The sequence below is a fragment of the Phocoena sinus genome, chromosome 11 (genome assembly GCF_008692025.1).
Source record: "Phocoena sinus isolate mPhoSin1 chromosome 11, mPhoSin1.pri, whole genome shotgun sequence".
NCBI lineage: Eukaryota > Metazoa > Chordata > Mammalia > Artiodactyla > Phocoenidae > Phocoena > Phocoena sinus.
In genome coordinates this window covers 71,074,616-71,092,073 of record NC_045773.1, presented here as the reverse complement: position 1 = coordinate 71,092,073, position 17,458 = coordinate 71,074,616, and the positions used below count along the sequence as shown (strand labels likewise).

The 17,458-nt window shown below is 51.2% G+C and overlaps 2 protein-coding genes across 2 annotated transcripts in view; one reads left to right on the top strand and one right to left on the bottom strand.

Moving 5' to 3' along the window:
• Positions 1 to 4,644, bottom strand: part of LOC116762495 (uncharacterized protein 114841037) — a 17,249-nt gene extending 12,605 nt beyond the window's left edge. Inside the window, exon 1 of the mRNA XM_032649507.1 lies at positions 4,555 to 4,644. Within this exon, the coding sequence (XP_032505398.1) occupies positions 4,555 to 4,644 (90 nt within the window). The remainder of the gene's footprint in view (positions 1 to 4,554) is intronic.
• C11H6orf132 (chromosome 11 C6orf132 homolog) overlaps positions 4,088 to 17,458 on the top strand; it is a 27,946-nt gene continuing 14,575 nt past the window's right edge. The window contains exons 1-2 of the mRNA XM_032649505.1: positions 4,088 to 4,891; positions 14,586 to 14,692. Coding sequence (XP_032505396.1) covers positions 4,747 to 4,891; positions 14,586 to 14,692 — 252 coding nt within the window. The 5' untranslated portion in view covers positions 4,088 to 4,746. The remainder of the gene's footprint in view (positions 4,892 to 14,585; positions 14,693 to 17,458) is intronic.

The following is a 17,458-nucleotide window of genomic DNA, read 5'->3' as shown; positions in this document are numbered from 1 at the left end:
CTATATGCAAGTTGTTTACCAAGCCCTTCCTTTCTTCCTAAGAAATGTCCCACAAACGAACAACTTTACTTTCTGTTTCTACCACCGGCATGGTGTCCACATCCCCTCCTGCTTGAATCAATACCAACTGATTAACCAATTAACCGATCAATTACGCAGCCTCTCTTAGCCCCTCAGCCTACACTTTCTCCTTCTCCTGGCCCTTCATCCAGCTGCTAGATGATCCTTATACACAGCTGTTACCACCAGCCACCCTTGCCTGCTCCGTTGTCTGGTAACCACCGACTCTAGGCCTGAGCTTCTCAAACCTTAACATGCTCTTGAATCACTTGGGGGTCTTGTTAAAGTACAGATCCTCTGCTGGGTACCTTAATGCAACAGATCACTGAATCTCATAATGGCCTTAAATTAATAGCCTGTTTTACAGAAGAACAGGCAGAGACCCAGAGAGGTTACCCAATGTCTGGAATGGAGCCAGAGATCCTACATTTCTAGTAAGATCCCAGATGGTGCAGAGGCTGCTGGTTCGTGGTGGTCCACACTTCTAGACTAAACTCTCCTGCTGAGTTATTTTTTTCTTTAATTTTTACTTTTATAATTTTTTTTTTTTTTGCGGTACGCGGGCCTCTCACTGTTGTGGTCCCTCCCGCTGCGGAGCACAGGCTCCGGACGCGCAGGCCCAGCGGCCATGGCTCATGGGCCCAGCCGCTCCGCGGCATGTGGGATCCCCCTGGACTGGGGCACGAACCCACATCCCCTGCATCGGCAGGCAGAATCCCAACCACTGCACCACCAGGGAAGCCCCTTTTCTTTAATTTTTAAACAGCAAATATATTTACCATGGTTTGAAAATTAGAAACTGTAAAAAGGTGTTCAGTGAAAATTCTCCCTCCCACTCCATTTGCCCAGTTCCCCCCACTTCCCCCCAGTAACTACTTTTACTAGTTTCTCATGTATCTTTCCATAGTTTCTCTGTGCAAATACAAGCAAATATGATCACACTTATCCTGCCCCAAACGGTAACACACACACACACACACACACACACACAAACACACACAGACACGGTTTTGTTAACAGTTTATCAGTTTATCTTGTAGATAACTGGACACAGTCGGCTGACTCATTCATTTCTAGAGTTGCATTATTATTCCATTGTGTGAATATGCCATAATTCATTTAACCAGTCATTGTTAGCTCGACAATCTGGGTTGTTTCCGATTTTACCAGCCGGCCTTTTTAAGCCCATCATACCCTGGCCAACCTTGCTGTGACCTCCCTACCATCCCCCAATTCCCAGCTCCACTATCGTAAGTCCCTGCAAAAGTTTTTGCTCCTCCTACGTGCCCCCCCCGCCCTGATCCTCCAGCCCACCCTGATTGCTCCTCCTTTTGTTAATCTCTCCCTCATCATTTGCCTCCCCACCCTTCATCTCTCCATGTGTCTCTCCCTGTCTCCCCAAATAGACTAAAGCAACTTGAGCTCAGAAACCATGTCTTTGATTTCTCTGGATCTTTCACAGCCCAGAGCTGGGCACACAGTGGTTCTCAAGAATATTAATTATATGGTGGAAGTTGTACATGAATGGAGCCACTGGATGGTGGCTCTGCTGGGGGTGGTTCAGGGTTAAGAGCCCAGCAGCAACCCAAGGTGGGAGGGACCTCGTACCTCAGAGGTCTCCTAGAAGGAAGCCCCTATCTCATGCCTGAGTGTCTTGGGCACTCCCCTCCTCTGAATTCCTATTGTGTGTGTATTAGTGACAGCAGTCACTGTTCTGTACTTGGTCTTCATGGTCCGCCACCTTGAATCATGTAAACCCAGCTTCCTGATGAGACCCTAAGATCCTCCATGGTAGAAATAAGACTTCTATAATTCTCTTCTATCCCCAGTTATCACAAACCCTGAGCACGGCACCAGGCAACTGGGACAGCCTCCACAAATACTCCTTGAATGAACAGGAGTGCCACAGGAGTGGGTGGGGTAGGACAAGGTTGACCACAGGCGTGTCACCAACCAAGAACATTTGTGAAACACGAGTGTTTTTAAAGATGCTCTGTCCCCCAATCTGTTCCTCAGTCCCTCCCCTCCTGGTGGGAAAACAATGACCTCACAGCCACAAGACTTGAGGGCCCTTCTCATCCTGTCCCTTGACCCCGGGGGGACTTTTCAAAAATGTTACTGTCATGAAAAATGAACAAAAGCAGGGGACTTCCCTAAATTAAGAGATTAAAGGAACATGACGAGCAAATGCAATCTGTGAACCTTGATTGGACTGTGGACTGGAAAAAAATCAAAAACTAAAATGACATCTTGGGGGGATAATTGGGAAATTTTTAATGTGGAGTATATTTCAGATGTTAGTGTATCGATGTTAAATTTATTGAGTGTGATAACTATATTGAGGTCATTTAGGAGAATGTCCTTATTCTTAGGCAATGGATACTGAAGTAGTGGTGGGTGTGGGGAGATGTGCCATGGTATCCACACCTTTCAACTGTCAGTAAAAAGAAAATGAAAAATGTGTGTGTGTGTGAGTACAGGTGGTCATTTTACTCGTCTTTCAGATGTTTCAGGATGAAAAGTTGAAGGGAAAATATCTGGTACAAAGAGCAGTGCCACCCCAACTGTCTGGGAGAAAGAGGAGGAGAAATGCAGCGGGGGTTCTGATTGGGTAGCTCAGGGGAAACACTCTATCTGTGACTTGATCGCCCCCCACCCAGCCTTCCACCCCGGCTGCCCAGAAAGCATCCAAATCTACCCCCTTGGACTGACTCTCCCCTACTCTCTGCATCTTTCACACAGTCTCCCGGGTCCTCATCTGATGGGACCTCCCCTGGTGGACAGCCACCCCCAGCCTAGCTAGTATAGGACTTGAAGCAACTTAAAGGTTCACAGCTCATCTCCCTGGAGAATGAACTGAACCTCTGTGGGCTTGACCCACCTGGAGTTTTTAGAAATTACATCCACTTAGAGGATGAAAGGGACCCCTTGTACACCGTTGGTGGGAATGTAGACTGGTGCAGCCACTATGGAAAACAGTACGGAGGGTCCTCAAAAAAATAAAAATAGAACTACTATATGATCCAGCAATTCCACTCCTGGGTATATATCCGAAGAAAATGAAAAAACTAATTCAAAAGATACATGCACCCCAATGTTCACAGCAGCATTATTTACAATAGCCAAGATATGGAGGCAAGCTAAGTGTCTATCAACAGATGAATGGATACAGAAGATATCTCATTTATATATATACATATAAATGTGTATATACATATACACACACACACAATGGAATACTACTCAGCCATAAAAAGAATGAAATCCTACCATCTGCAACAACATGGATGGGCCCAGAGGGTATTATTCTTATTAAAATAAGTCAGACAGAGAAAGCAAATACTGAATGCTAACACTTATTTGTGGAATCTAAAAAATAAACGGAATGAATATAACACAACAGAAACAGACTCACAGATATAGAGAACAAACTAGTGGAGGTGGGGAGAAGGAAGGAAAGAAGGACAAAATAGGGGTAGAGAATTAAGAGGCACAAACTACTATGTATAAAATAAAAAATCTACAAGGACATATTGTGCAGCCTAGGGAATATGGCCAATATTTTATGATAACTTTAAATGGTATATTATCTATATAAATATTAAATCACTATGTTGTACACCTGAAACTAATATAATGTTGTAAGTCAACTATATTTCTAGTTAGATTTGGATGCTTTCTGGGCAGCAGGGGTGGAAGGCTGGGTGGGGGGCGATCCAGTCACAGATAGAGTGTTTCCCCTGAGCTACCCAATCAGAACCCCCGCTGCATTTCTCCTCCTCTTTCTCCCAGACAGTTGGGGTGGCACTGCTCTTTGTACCAGATATTTTCCCTTCAACTTTTCATCCTGAAACATCTGAAAGACAAGTAAAATATATATTCACTTAGCTTCACAGAGAAAAGAAAAAGAATTTGGTGTTTAAAAAAAAAATGCCAAGATTTAGTCATCCTACATGCTCTTTGGAGCTCTGTCAATGAGGATACTTTCCGCCCTAGTCATCAGATCGGGACATTAGTTTTTTGCTTTTTTAGTTTTTTTATTTATTGCTTTTACCTTTTTTTCTTATGGGCATTTCCTTACAGGCATGGAAGATGCCTGGCCCACATTTCTGAGGGCCCCTAGAACCCTTCAGCGCGCGCGCTGTGTCCAGCCACTTCCCCAGTGCTGGGCGCAAGAGTCGTTTCCGAAGTTCCGGATCGACGTGGTCACGCACCTCCTGAGAAGCTGGGAACTGGCCTGCCCCCTCCCTTCCCCGGGGGACGAGGGGTGGAGGAGGGGGGCCGGGAGGCGACCCGGGGGAGGGGGCGGGTCGTCTCCGCGGCTGGGCGTGGGCTGGGCGAGGTCCTGGGCCCACCGGGCCCCGCCAACAATGGCCAGTTGTGGAAGGAGGCGGCAGGAATGCGGCCGGGGGAGTTGGGCGGCGGGCCGGCGGGGCGGCGGCGGCGGCGGCGGCAGCCGCGGGGCGGGGCCGGGTCGCAGCCGCAGCCTCTTACCTGTCCAGGTAGCTCGCATTTCCCGGCGAGCGGCGGCGCCCGCAGCACCTGTCTCCCGGTGGGTGGGCGGGGAGGACGGCGCGGGGCCATGGCCTGGTAGAGGCCCCTGGGGAGACGGTGAGGAGTCCAGTCCGGAGCAGGGCAGGAGGCGGAGGGACGTTCCTCCCCGGCGCCTGCTCGGCCGGCGGCAGCATGAAAAAGAACCCGACGGTGCAGGGCACCTTCAGCAAACTCTTCGGCAAGAAGCACGCCAACCCTCCCGCCAACTCCCTCTACGCCACCAACCCCCCCTGGATTTTCACCCAGGAGGCCCCGGAGGAGGGGACCCGGGACTTCGGTGAGTGTGCCCGGCAGCCGGAGGGCGCAGGGCTGCCGGGCGGTCCCCCCACCCCGGGGGCGACCTCCCTCCCGGGACTCCGGGCGATCCGCGGCCTCCAGGGCGGGAGACGCGGCAGCGCAGAGGGGAAGGAACGCGTTTGAACCTGTGTGCTGGCCGGGCAGGAGCCCCCGGCGAGAGAGGTGTCTCTGGGAAAGGGAAGGAGGGGCCCCTCTCCAGAGCGAGGTCGGAGACCTTTGCGGGGGTCCCCGCATCTGATCTTAGTCCCTCTTCCGAGGTGTTTATTTTCCCTCCTCTGTGGAAGTTATATTTGCCTAATTGTTGCCAGAAAGGCTTCCCGCGGTTTGCAGTGCCCTCCCTCACCCTTCCCCCAGCAGTACTGTTGAGTACAAAGTGTTCCCCTGGATCTGAGGACTTGAGAGTGGTCCTTTCAACCCCCCACTCTTTCCGCTTCCGCCATCCCCCCACCCCCATTTCCCAGCCCTGCTTCGCCTGGCCCGGGGTCACAGGCAGAGAGAGCTGCTATCGGCGTGCCCACACACTTGGCTCTGCCCTGGGGAGGCCCAGGAAAAATCCACAGGAGCCACTGCTAGCAGGATACCAGCCTGTGCCAGACACCAAGTCACTTACTGGGGTCACAGGCTCTTGCCAGGTCAGAGGGAGGCTGAGGAAGCCCCTCCTGACTGCCAGCCGCCCCTGGCCCCTGCGTCAGGGTGGTGTGTCTGCAGGCATCTGAAAACACCATGCCCACCCTGCCTTTAAAGGGGTTCTGCCTGTGGGTCACCTTATCACTGCATCTTTCTGCAGTTTGTACCCTATGTAACTGAGGGGGAATCCAGGGGGTGGGGACAGGAATTCACTTCTTGTGTATGATCTGAGCTTCTGGGCCCAAGGAGGGTCACCCATCACTGCTTTACCTCACGTGCCTTCATTGTCACCCCATTACCTTCACTGATCTTTATGGCCACTGTGTGGGGACCCACAGAGGATGTTACAGCCTCAACCCCTGCTATTGGATTCACTTCAGCACCCAAGTTGTCACAGTTGGGACACAAGGCACCCTGACAGGAGCAGGGCAAACAAGACGTTGCCTCTCTCTGGCCCAAGGATCTCAGACCAGCTGGTGAACAGAGCTGACGGAATGCTGTTTAGCCCTTTCTGAGTCTTTGCTATAAAAGAGTAAGTGCAAAAGGAACAGAGAGAGATGACCTCTGATTGGAACTAGCATGTGAGCTGAGAGGGAAGGGCACCCAGCACTGCGAGAGCAAACAGCAGGAGGAAAGCCTACGAGGGCCAGGGTGGCTTGGAGGCAGGGTTTAGGACCTTAACAAACACACATGTCCTGCCAAGTACAACTCTGTGAGGCCTAAACGCCTCTCCTCGCCTGGGTCCCAAACGTTTATCGACCCCTTCTTAGGTGCAACGTACCGTTCTAAAGTCCTTGTGTTGTTGACTTGTTGAATCCTAGCCTATGATCCTGTTTGACAGATGAGGCAACCAAGGCACAGCGAGGTTAAGTAACACGCCCAAGATCACACAGCTTTAAATGACGGAGCCAGGGTTTTCTCAAGTGTCCAGTTCACTGATTTTTTTAGTAGAGTTATCAAGTTGTGTAACCGTCCGTGCAGTTCAGTTTTGGGACATTTCCATTACCCCACAGTTTCCCCCATGATGCACAGCCAATATTTGAACCCAGGCAGTGGGGCTCCAGAGACCACACTCTTAGCCGGCTTGCAGAGTGGACTTTGTGGAAGGTAATCAAGGGGGAATTTGACTGGAGGGGCATCTGCTTGAGAACACCTCCCCCCTCACCCCCCCCAACTCCTTCCCCAAGGGGAATGCCTTACACACTTCTGTACATTTTTGCCTTACATACTTCTCTACATTTTTGCCTGCACTGAACAGACTGCAGGTGGGGTTCAGTCCCTCCAGTAGAGAGATGCAGGTATGGTGCCCTGTCGCCTCTAGCCAACTGCTGCCTCCACCAGCAGGGCTGGAGCCCAGGGAGGCACCTCCTCCCGTTCCCTAGGGTAGGGCTGAGTCTCCATCTGACTCAGCCTGGTTGCATCACATGGAGGGGTGGGAAGCAATGTGCACCCAGCAGGATGGCTCTCCAGTGTTTCTGGGGTGTTCCTCAGGGTGCCAGTGGGTGTAGCAGAGGTCTTCCTGCTGAACAGGACATGTGCTCGGAGTTGGGGAGGGGAAGGACCAGTGTTGGGGATTCTGGGATGTGATGAAGATCCCAGACCTGTTTTGGAGTCCACCTCTGTTAATAAGTGGGGGCCTAGCCACTCTCTGGGCCAGTTTTTTTCTTCTGTTAAATGGGGCTGGTGTCCAGACTGCTTACAGAATGACTGCTTGAGGTTGGTATATGACAGTGCTTTGAAGAGCATTAAAAGGAAAAACACTAAAACAAGGATTGGCAAATTATGGCCCATGGCCTGTTTTTGTAAATAAAGTTTTATTAGAACACAGTCAGCCATGCCCATCATTTGCATATCATCTGTGGTTGCTTTCATGCTACTAAGGGCAGAGTTGAGTCACAGCAGCAGAGACAGTATGGCTCACAAAGCCAAAAATATTTCCCAGCTGACCCTTTACAGAAAAAATCTGTCGACTCCTGCATGATTTATTATTATCAGGGCATTTCCAACTCTGAGCACTTCCTGCTTCAGTTCCTGTAGCTGAGGCATGTAGAGGCCATGATAAGAGCTCAAAGGGGTTGGGATTAGTTTCATAGGGTCCCTGAGTCTGTGAAATTCTCTGAGATGCTGGCGGTATCCAGCCCTTGGAGAATAGCTGCTAGGATGGAGGGGGAAGAATCAGTGTGGGAGTGTGTAGGGGAATTAAGGAGTAACCACTTGCTCTGTGGCTACAGTCATGTAAAAATCTGTTTGCACAAGGGTAGGCTGGGTGCAGCAGGTAAAATGCAAACAGTCATGTGAAGGTGGTGACAGGTAAATTTTTCTTTACAGGATTTCCCTAACATTTATCCAGTAACTATTAGAAGGGCTTCACTTAATGCAATTGCAATCCTAATTAAGCCTCCTGTGAGCCCACACAAGGGTCTTAAAAGGCTACACAATTGCTTTTAAAGTAGGTGAGAAAGCAGAGATGTGGATCTTTACAAATCTCAGGATAAGGGACTTGCTGCAGCCTGAGACAAGGCTGCTAGTCACTCAGGACTCCTCCCTTGCCTCTTGGGTTAGTTGAGCCAAGCTTCTTTATCTACCACCACCCCACCCCACCAATAGCATGCCCTGATTGCTGGGGGCCCTTCTTTCTTGTTCCTCCAAAATGTAAATCACCTTCCTCCCAACCACCGAGAACACTTATTTAAAATGCAGATCCAGGGGGCCCACCTGGGGTACATGAAGTCAGAATCACTGGACTAGGACCCAGATTCTGGACTTTTCACCAGCTCCTGGGTGATTCTTTTATATGGGGATATTTGAGAATCCTGGGGTTTCCTTCCCCAGATGGAGCTGGGCCATTCTCTTTCCCCTGAGGACTTTTTGCAGTTCTAAATAAATATATAGGGACTGTCCCAGCTCCTTATCCAGGAGAACCCCAGTGCTCCCTAAGGTGGCTACTGGTTCTGGTATTCCTGCTCCTGGGGTCCCGCCCTGGTGTCTCAGGCCAGGCTAACAGGTAGGAAGCCATGAACCCCAGGGGCTGAGCACATATTTCTGGCCAGGGACAGGCTGGCACCAGCCTACCGAAAGGAGAGCTGACCTGTGCATGGCAGGGGTGTGAAGGAGATTTTTGTTTACTCCCGTCCCCTGGAGGTGTGCTGTGGTTTGCTTGCAGCTCAGCACACACACACACACACACACACACACACACTGTGGTTTGCTTGCAGCTCAGCACACACACACACACACACACACACACACACACACACACACACCCTCTACTGTCCCATTATATAAGCTCCTCTTGTTCCTGTAGTTCAGCTCAGAAAGCCAGGCCCTCCCTTGACCACTGCAGACTGGCTACAGGGTGCCCTTTCTCTCCCAGCCAATAAATTAATAACAATAATAACATCATCATTATTATTATCAGTTATTTATTGAAACAGGCAGTGTACTAAAAACTATGTTTTCTCAATTGAGGAAACACTCAGAGGCTCAGATAGGTTGAATGACTCAAAGGCATTTCAGCTCAAGGCAGCTGAAAAATTAAAGTGCATCCAATCACCCGGGACCTTGTCAAGATCAGATTCAGATGCACTTTGAGAAGTTCCCAGGTGAAGTCCGGCAGGTCTACAGGCCATACTTTGGGTAACGTGTCCTAGCGGAGGGCCTGTTTGCTGCACTCCTCCCCCCTCCAGTCCCCAACCCCAAGGCTCCTCCCATTGTGCCCGCCCCCACACTCCGTGGCTCTAGCCCAGCCCAGTGCCACCTTTGGAGTCCCCTCTGCGCTTGGACAAAGGCCTCTCTCTGGCGTACCAGGTCAGACCTGCTGGGGCTTACTGGGACAGACCAGCCTTTTCAGGTTCCTGTCACGTGGCCCTGTTAATTAGCAAGGAAGCCATTTGTGGGTTACATTCACCTGGGGCCCCCTGCTGCGTCCCTGAAAGGCTGGGCTTCCCCTAGTGGCCAAGGATCAGGTAACCCACTTCAGTGGAGTGGAGGTGAGGGTCTGTTTTTGGGTTCTGGGTTACACTGGTCAAGGTAGCAAACTCTCCCAAGCTAGAACACCGCCGCTTTTAAGCACCTGGAATTTGATGAGACCTGTGGCCAGTGCTCCTGGGGCCATTTGGGGGGGGGTCCTGGCAATTTGGGACCCCCACACCGTTACCCCAGCCTTCCTCTCACCTCTGCTAGCTTTTTTGTCTCCCTTGATTTTGGGAGGCTTCTCCCAAAATGATCCCCATTTGACGGGTGGGGAAACCCAGCCTGAGGTGCTACATGGAGGAGCTGGGCTGTGATCCCAGATCTGATTCCAAGATGCATTTGTCTCCTCTAGACCTCACCAACTTTCCAGTCTCACTCTGGAAGAACAGGAGACCAAGGAAAGAGATGCTGAATCCCTGTGTGATTTCCTTGCTGTCCTGGCTGTGACCAGAGGGAATTGGATTCTAGAGTCAGGTTGCCTGGGCTTGAATCCTGGCCCCTTTTACTCACCAGCTGTGGGACCTTGGGCGGGGGACTTAACCTCTCTGAGCCTCAGTTTCCTCATCTGCCAAATGAGGATAATAAGAGTACCTCCCGCACAGGTTTTTTTAAAAACAATTTTATTTATTTATTTATTGGCTGTGTTAGGTCTTCGTTGTGGTGCGCGGGCTTCTCATTGTGGTGGCTTGTTGCAGAACACGGGCTCTAGAGCACATGGGCTTCAGTAGATGCGGCGCATGGGCTCAGTAGTTGTGACTTGTGGGCTCTAGAGCACAGGCTCAGTAGTTGTGGCTCATGGGCTTAGTTGCTCCGTGGCATGTGGGATCTTCCAGGACCAGGGCTCGAACCCGTGTCCCCTGCATTGGCAGGCGGATTCTGAATCACTGCGCCACCAGGGAAGCCCCGCACAGGTTTGTGAAGGGGGATGTAAAGAGCACTTAGAATGGTGCCCAGCTCGTAATATGGCATATCAGGTGTCAGAAAGTTACATTTTTATCATTCATTTCCTCTCTAGTTTGGACCTGTCTAGGATCTGGGGAAAGAGCTCAATAACTGTCTCAGAGCTCAGCCTCCATGGAGATCCATGGGCAGCTTTTGGGCTGGGGGAAGAAGAGCATTTTATCAGGCTTTCAACCCTGACCTTTGTAAGTAAGCGAATGCCAAAGCCCAATGAGAGTTTCCTTCTTTTGGGGAGAAGGAGAAAGGAAGGGCTGGAAGTGAGGCAGCCACTTGTGCCCAGCCCTCAGCTCCCCTAAAGCTGGCTGTTCCCCCCTCCACTTAACAGACACACACACACACACACATACACACACACACACACGCCCTGCCCCAGACTGAGAGAACCAGCTCAGCCTGTTCGGGGAGAGGCAGCAAGCCACGCGCCATGTGTAAGGCACCCCATTATTTGTGCCTGGAGCCCAGCACTGCAAGTTGGGGACCTCGTTTGAGCCCTGGCACCACCACCACTGCTCTGAGACCTTGGACCAGCCCCATCTGTTCTGGGCCTCAGTCTCCCCATCAGCAAAGAGGGCAGCCCCAAGCATCCAGACTCAGAGCTCTCCCTGACAAGAGGGCAAAGGGCCACCCACCTCCCAGTGGCTTCCCCACCATGGGTAGGGTTGTCCAGCCTCCTGTCTGTCTCTGGCTTCATCTCCTCACTGTCCATTCCTTCTTCAAGAGGCCCTCCTTTTTTTTTTTTTTTTTGAGGTATGCGGCCCCTCACTGTTGTGGCCTCTCCCGTTGCGGAGCACAGGCTCCGGACGCGCAGGCTCAGCGGCCATGGCTCACGGGCCCAGCCACTCCGCGGCATGCGGCATGTGGGATCCTCCCGGACCGGGGCACAAACCCGTGTCCCCTGCATCGGCAGGCAGACTCTCAACCACTGCGCCACCAGCAGCAGCAGTGGAAGCCCAAGAGGTCCTCCTTTAATCTCTTCAACTGAGGAGGGGGCTGCTTCCCAGGAAGGCCCATTCTGGTATCCCTGACACTGATCCTAGCAGCATTCATTTACTTCCACAGGAAAATCCCCAAGGTTGGACTCTATTGTCTTTCTGTTTAGTTTTGGACCTTGACCGTGAGGCTCAGAAAGCCCCAGCCCTGACCTTGAACTCTTGGGGGACCCCGCTTATGGTAGTGGCCACACTTGACTCACCTGCTGGTGTACCTTGACCAACTGGGAACTGAGCCCAGGTATGAGGGGCCCAGGGAAAGTCTGTCAGGTTCTAGACACACCTCTTTTTTTTTTTTTCTTGAAATAACATACATTTATTATCTTACGGTTCTGTAGGTCAGAAGTCTGACACTGATCTCACTGGGCTAAAATGAAAGTGTCAGCAACACTGTGTTATTTTCTGGAGGTTCTAGGGAAGAATGTTTTCTCACCTTTTCCAGCTTCTAGAGGCTGCCTGCACTCCCTGGCTCGTGGCCCCTTCCATCTTCAAACACGGCAGTGGCCAGCCAAGTCTTTCTCACATCACACCACTTTGACTCTGCTTCTCTCATCACATTTCCTTCCCCGACTCCCAGCCACACCTCTTAGAATGGGGAAATCAAATTGCATTTCCAAGAGGTGCCCCCTTGGGAGGGAGCCACGCAGGCCTTCCACTTCTGTCTACCACAGCTGCTCGCCTTCCACAGGTATTCCAGAGAACAATCGTATTCTTAGAAAGGGCTCCCCTGCTCAAAACAACCACAAACCAACTGAGACAACAGTGGCTCAGAATCAGGGCTGAGTCGTGGAATCTGTGAGGTGTGTAGAGTGGGAGCATATGGGGGTCAGATGGCCCCGGCTCAGATCTGGCTCTGCCCTAACCCGTGTGGGCCTTGGGCAAGCTGCTTCACCTCCCACCCCTCCCCAGCACTGCTTCTTGGCTACAGCCAAGCTTCCCATACCCTCCAATAGCACCGCTGCCCCTCACACCCCCATCCTCCCGTCCACATCCTATAAATGGCGGGATCAGGATTCCCCACTTGGGAGCAGTGTGTACAGTATAGTGGTTCAGAGGTCAGCCCTGGAGCAGAGACCCCGGCTTCACCACTTACTCTGAGGCTTTGGGCAAGTTATTAGATCTCTCTCTGTGCCTCAGTTTTCTCATCTGTAAAATGGGGATGGTGATCATACCAATTGCAAGGGGCTGTTTTGAGAATTAGATGAATTAATAAGGTATAAGATGCTTAGAAGGGTGCCTGGCCCATTACAAGTGTTCAATAAATTCCACCTAGTCTTTTATTATTACTGCTATTATAGTGATCAACATGCCAGATTGCTTGCTTCTAAAACTCCCAGGCACACAGTAAGAGGGGCCATTCATGTTGTGGCAACTCAGCTGCAGAAAGGACGCTCCCTAGACCCCCACACTGGTGCAGAGATTAAATAAAATAATGAGAGAGAAGGTCTGCTTGGAAGTGTGCCTGTGTTAGTCCCCACCCCACCCCCAGTATAACGTCTTGGTGATCAAAACAGCACTATCTAGAGAATGTCCCAGGAAATCCTGTTGTCAACACACAGACGCTTAGAAGCCAGTGAGAATTGGGTGGGTTTCAGTGGTAGCTGTTGGGGGTGTCCTGTTATTTCTACTTTTCTTGTTTCTGATTGTGCCAAATCTGCACTCTTACAACCCCCCTCTCCCTCCCCACCCACCCTCTGGCATCTTGGTCTCCAGCCTTAGGCATGGAGCCTGGCAGCCACCACTGGGGAATCATGTTTGCCCAGAGTGTACGGGATGGGACGGGGCAGCGCTGGGAACTAGCATTTCTGGAGACATGGGGAAAACTCGTCATTTTGGCCCCTTTGAGAGGTAGAGAATCTGGAATGTGCCAGCCGACTCTCCGCCAGGTAGGGCATCACATAAAGGACTCTGTGTCCCATTTCTGGGGTGCTCCCTAGAGCCTCCATGTCACAGGCAAGGCCCTCTATGTGGGAATCTTTAAACGCTTTTCTCCTAAAGTCATGTGCAAGAGGCAAGGTAACCACCATTCATCCAATGTTCCAGTTAGTAGGATTCTGGTTAGTTGGAATTTTGACCTTTCTTCTCTTTCCCCTCTGGGGAAAGGAAAGTCCCTTGCTATAGAGTCCCTTGCTATAGAGGAAAAGGAAAGTCCCTTGCTATAAAGTCCCTTGCTATAGAGGAAGAGAAAGTCCCTTGGCCCCAGTAAATGGAGAAAGCCCTCCTTGCTCATGGCCCATGTAGTAGGAGGTCCACAGTGACCCCTGCCTGTCAGAGGTGACAGTGTGTGAAATTCTCATCAATGTGTCTTAAGAGTTATGAGGGAGATTGGTTGAGAAAATGTTCTACAATAGTTCCCACTATTGTAGAAACAGCCCAGAGCACAGGTCCAGCAACTAGAGGAAGAGAAAGGTCCTGTATTGTCTTCCTACAGAGGACAGGACCACATTTGCTGGCACTGTCATTGTTCCCATTGTACAGATGGGAAAACTGAGGCCCAGAGAGGTTAAGCCACATGGTGAGTCAGTGGCAGAGCTGGGATTTGTACTAAGTCAGGTGGACCCTACTGTCCTATTTCTGCTCTGTCCTCAAGGGCGCATCAGATGGAGCCATGCCTCCAACCATTGATGGTTTGGGAGCTAAAGAAATCTTGGGTTAGAGGAGTCCAGAAGGTGGGTGCTGGGCCACTGGGTGGCCTAATCTGCTCTGCTTGTTCCAGATTAGAAATTCAAACACTCAAGCGAAAAGCCAGCTTGTTTTCTTCCCTCTCTCAGAGATAAGCTTTAGCTGGGGCCTTGATCAAGCTCTCAGGGCCGCAAAAGGAGGGACTTGTTGTGGGAGTGAAGGCTCAGGACCTGTATGGGGTGGATGAGGAGAGAGAGGACTGCTGGTGGCTGAAAGCTTCAGGAGACCCCAAGAAACCGCCCCTGGAGTCCCTCCCAATCCTGCTTCACTTGGTCCCAAAAGCACACGCCCCACCCGTAGGATCTTGTTATGTAAGAGGTGCTGGGCTGGGTCCAGCAGGGGCCACTGCGGGGCCTGATTAAACTCAGTTTTCCTGATTAAACTCCATTGGCCCCTGTGCCTTTGATCTCCAGCTCATGGTCTCCCCTCACTTGTCTCCCCTAGATGGGATCTATTTTGGAGACAACCGAGTTGACACAGTGAGTGAGTCGGGAACCGCCACACTGAAAGCTCGGCCAAGAGTCCGGCCCCTGCTGACCTTTCTTCCACTGGTGAGTACTGTTCTGCCCTGAGGTCTGTGGGTCTGCTGTGGATGGGCCACCTTGGCTGCCATAGAGGAGGGAGCCCCACCTGCCCTGGCCCGAGTGGTCATCAGCCTCACCCTCTGTCCATTTCCTTCCGTCCTGATGCCAACCCAGGGTGGCTACTGGGAGGAGGCATGGCTCATGGCAGAAAGGCTGGGATTAGGGGTGTCAGCTCCTCTGAGTCGAAACCTAAGGAGAGGTTATGGGGAAGTTGCATGCAGAGGCAATGCAGCAGTGGGTACCTCCAGTTCAGCAGGATTCATATTCCACAATCACCGATGGCTGACTGCTCTGTGCCACGCCCTGCATTGGATTCTGGGATTCAGAGATGATTGAGCCAGCATTGCTCAAGGAACTTCCTGCCCAGTGCAGGGGATGAATCACTAAACAGACTATTAGAATATAGGCCAGAGCAGGAGTGGCCAATCCAGCTAAAGGGTGGTGATCAAGGAAAGCTTCCTGGAAGAGGTGGCACCTGAACTGTCTCAAAGGTCAAATAGCAGTGACCCTTGGGAGAAGGGCATTTGGGACCGATTTGTTTGTGGATCTGGAACTGCCAGAAACCAAAAACTCCCTTCTGGAGCCTGTGGTTGGGCTTTTGTTCTCTAAAGGGAAAGACACTCAAAACAACTGCTCTGTGACTGGGTTTTCAGGGACAGCCTAGACCAGCGCCATCCAATAGAAGTATAATGTGAGCCTCATGTGTAATTTTATAATTTCTAGTAGGTACATGGAAAAGAAATAGGTAAAATTAGTCCAAAGATGATCATTTCAACATTTAATCAATGTATAAAATACTACTGAGGTAGTTTACATTCTTTCTTTCATACTAAGTCTTCAAAATCTGGTGTGCCACATTTAGAGCACACATCTGACTTCTGACTAGCAACATTTCAAGGGCTCAATAGCCACTTGTGGCCAGTGGCTACCGTATGCGACAGCCCAGATTTAGAGCCTAAACTGTCAGCCTCATAAATTCCAGGTTCACTACTGTCTGTGAGACCTGGGTCCCGGTTGAGACAATACAGTCACTGGGGTCACAGCATCCATACCTCAACTGACAAGGCACCTAATCCTGGTCTGAGTTCTCAGGGGCCTGTTAGACCTCATGGCACCCCATGCCTCAGTCTGGGGCACCCACAAGTTCTGTCCAGCACAACCATCTCCCTTGCACCATCACCGATTTTTTCTGGGTTGTCCAAGCTCACCTACCAGACCCCGAGATTCTTTGTGAGAGGGACTGAGTCTTACAGTCTCCTTGCTGCGACCCCAAGGCCTGTATGTGGAGGGCTGAACACACAGACCTCTGGGAATACAACTTTAAGTAATTTATTTTCTGCTTACAAAAGCAATTCACAGACATCACAGACGAATAGAGAGAGTACACCACCACCAACAAAAAGGTATAAAGTAAATGAGTCCACCCCTAACTTTGTTTCCAGAGATGCATAAAACTGTTACAGGGTTATTGCACCCATACATGCAGATGAAATAATTTTGAGATTTTCCATCGCTGGAAGTGAATTCGATTCTCTCCCTTCACCTACTCCCAGCACACATACTCAGAATTACAGTGGTGGGCGCCCAGGGCTGACACACCAGTGCCTGTTCTGGTTGTTAAAATATTTAAATAAATGGCTGTTTCCCCTTGAGTGGCTCTTGCTGTCCTGGCTCCTCCCTCAGATCTGCACCAGCAAGTAAAGGGTTAATGCAGTGCAGCTGAGTTTCTTCTGATGGGCCGGCATCCTGTATCCCTGCTCCCACCCACCCACCCACTTTGGGCCCCTTCAGTGATCAGTGCAGGTCCCTGCCTTTCTGCTCTCCTCCTTTCTGGCTTGGGTCCTCTGGTTTGGATCTGGTCTGGACCAAGCCGAGCATGACTGGGGGTGCTGCACAGGGTTAGGGACTGCTGGCTGGTACTGGCTTGGGAGCAGTCCTTCCGGGCAAGCCTCAGACCCAGTCCCAGGAGATGGGGCTTCTCGCCACCAAACTCACGGCCCCTCACTGGTGAAGGCGAGGGAATGAACACACTGTGAACCCACGACTGAAAGGGGCCTCGTCGGGTCCACACCAGCCTCACTTTACATTGGCAGGAACTGAACCCAGAAAGGGAAGGTCATTCCATGCCGTCGGTGCCGGCTGGGTGGCTTGTGTGGTCCTAGCCAGTGGCAGGGCCGTGAGATCGTGGCTGACACGTGGGGGACACTTACTGTGCGTCAGGCACCATCCCAAGTGCCTCGCGTGTGTTAACAGAGTCATTGGAGCCACCCTCTTGGGAAGATGCTGCTGTGAATCCCCCTTTTACAGGTAGAGAAACTGAAGCACAGGATGGGGCAGTAACTTGCTTAAGGACAGGCAGCTCATAAGTGGCAGAGCTGGGATTTGTAGCCAGGCTCCAGGCTCCGAGTTCTATTCAGGCCGTCCTATCTTCCCCTCCACCCACGGCCTAGAAGCTTTTTTTCTTCCCTCCCAGCACCAGCCCGCAGCACCGCCTGCATCTCCCGTGTCTGCCTCTCTGAACCCCTGCCTGGCAGCCAGGGCTTTCTGGGCACCAGGGCTTTTGCCTCTGTAGGGTCATAGGCCCCTTTGAGAGCATGATGAGGCTGTGAGCCACGTACACGTAATTTTGCTTACAATTCCAACAGAGGGATCTCAGGCCCCTGGAAGCCCACCTATGACGCATCTTAAGATTAGGAACCCTGGGCATGGTGGCCCGTATCCCGGGGACATGTT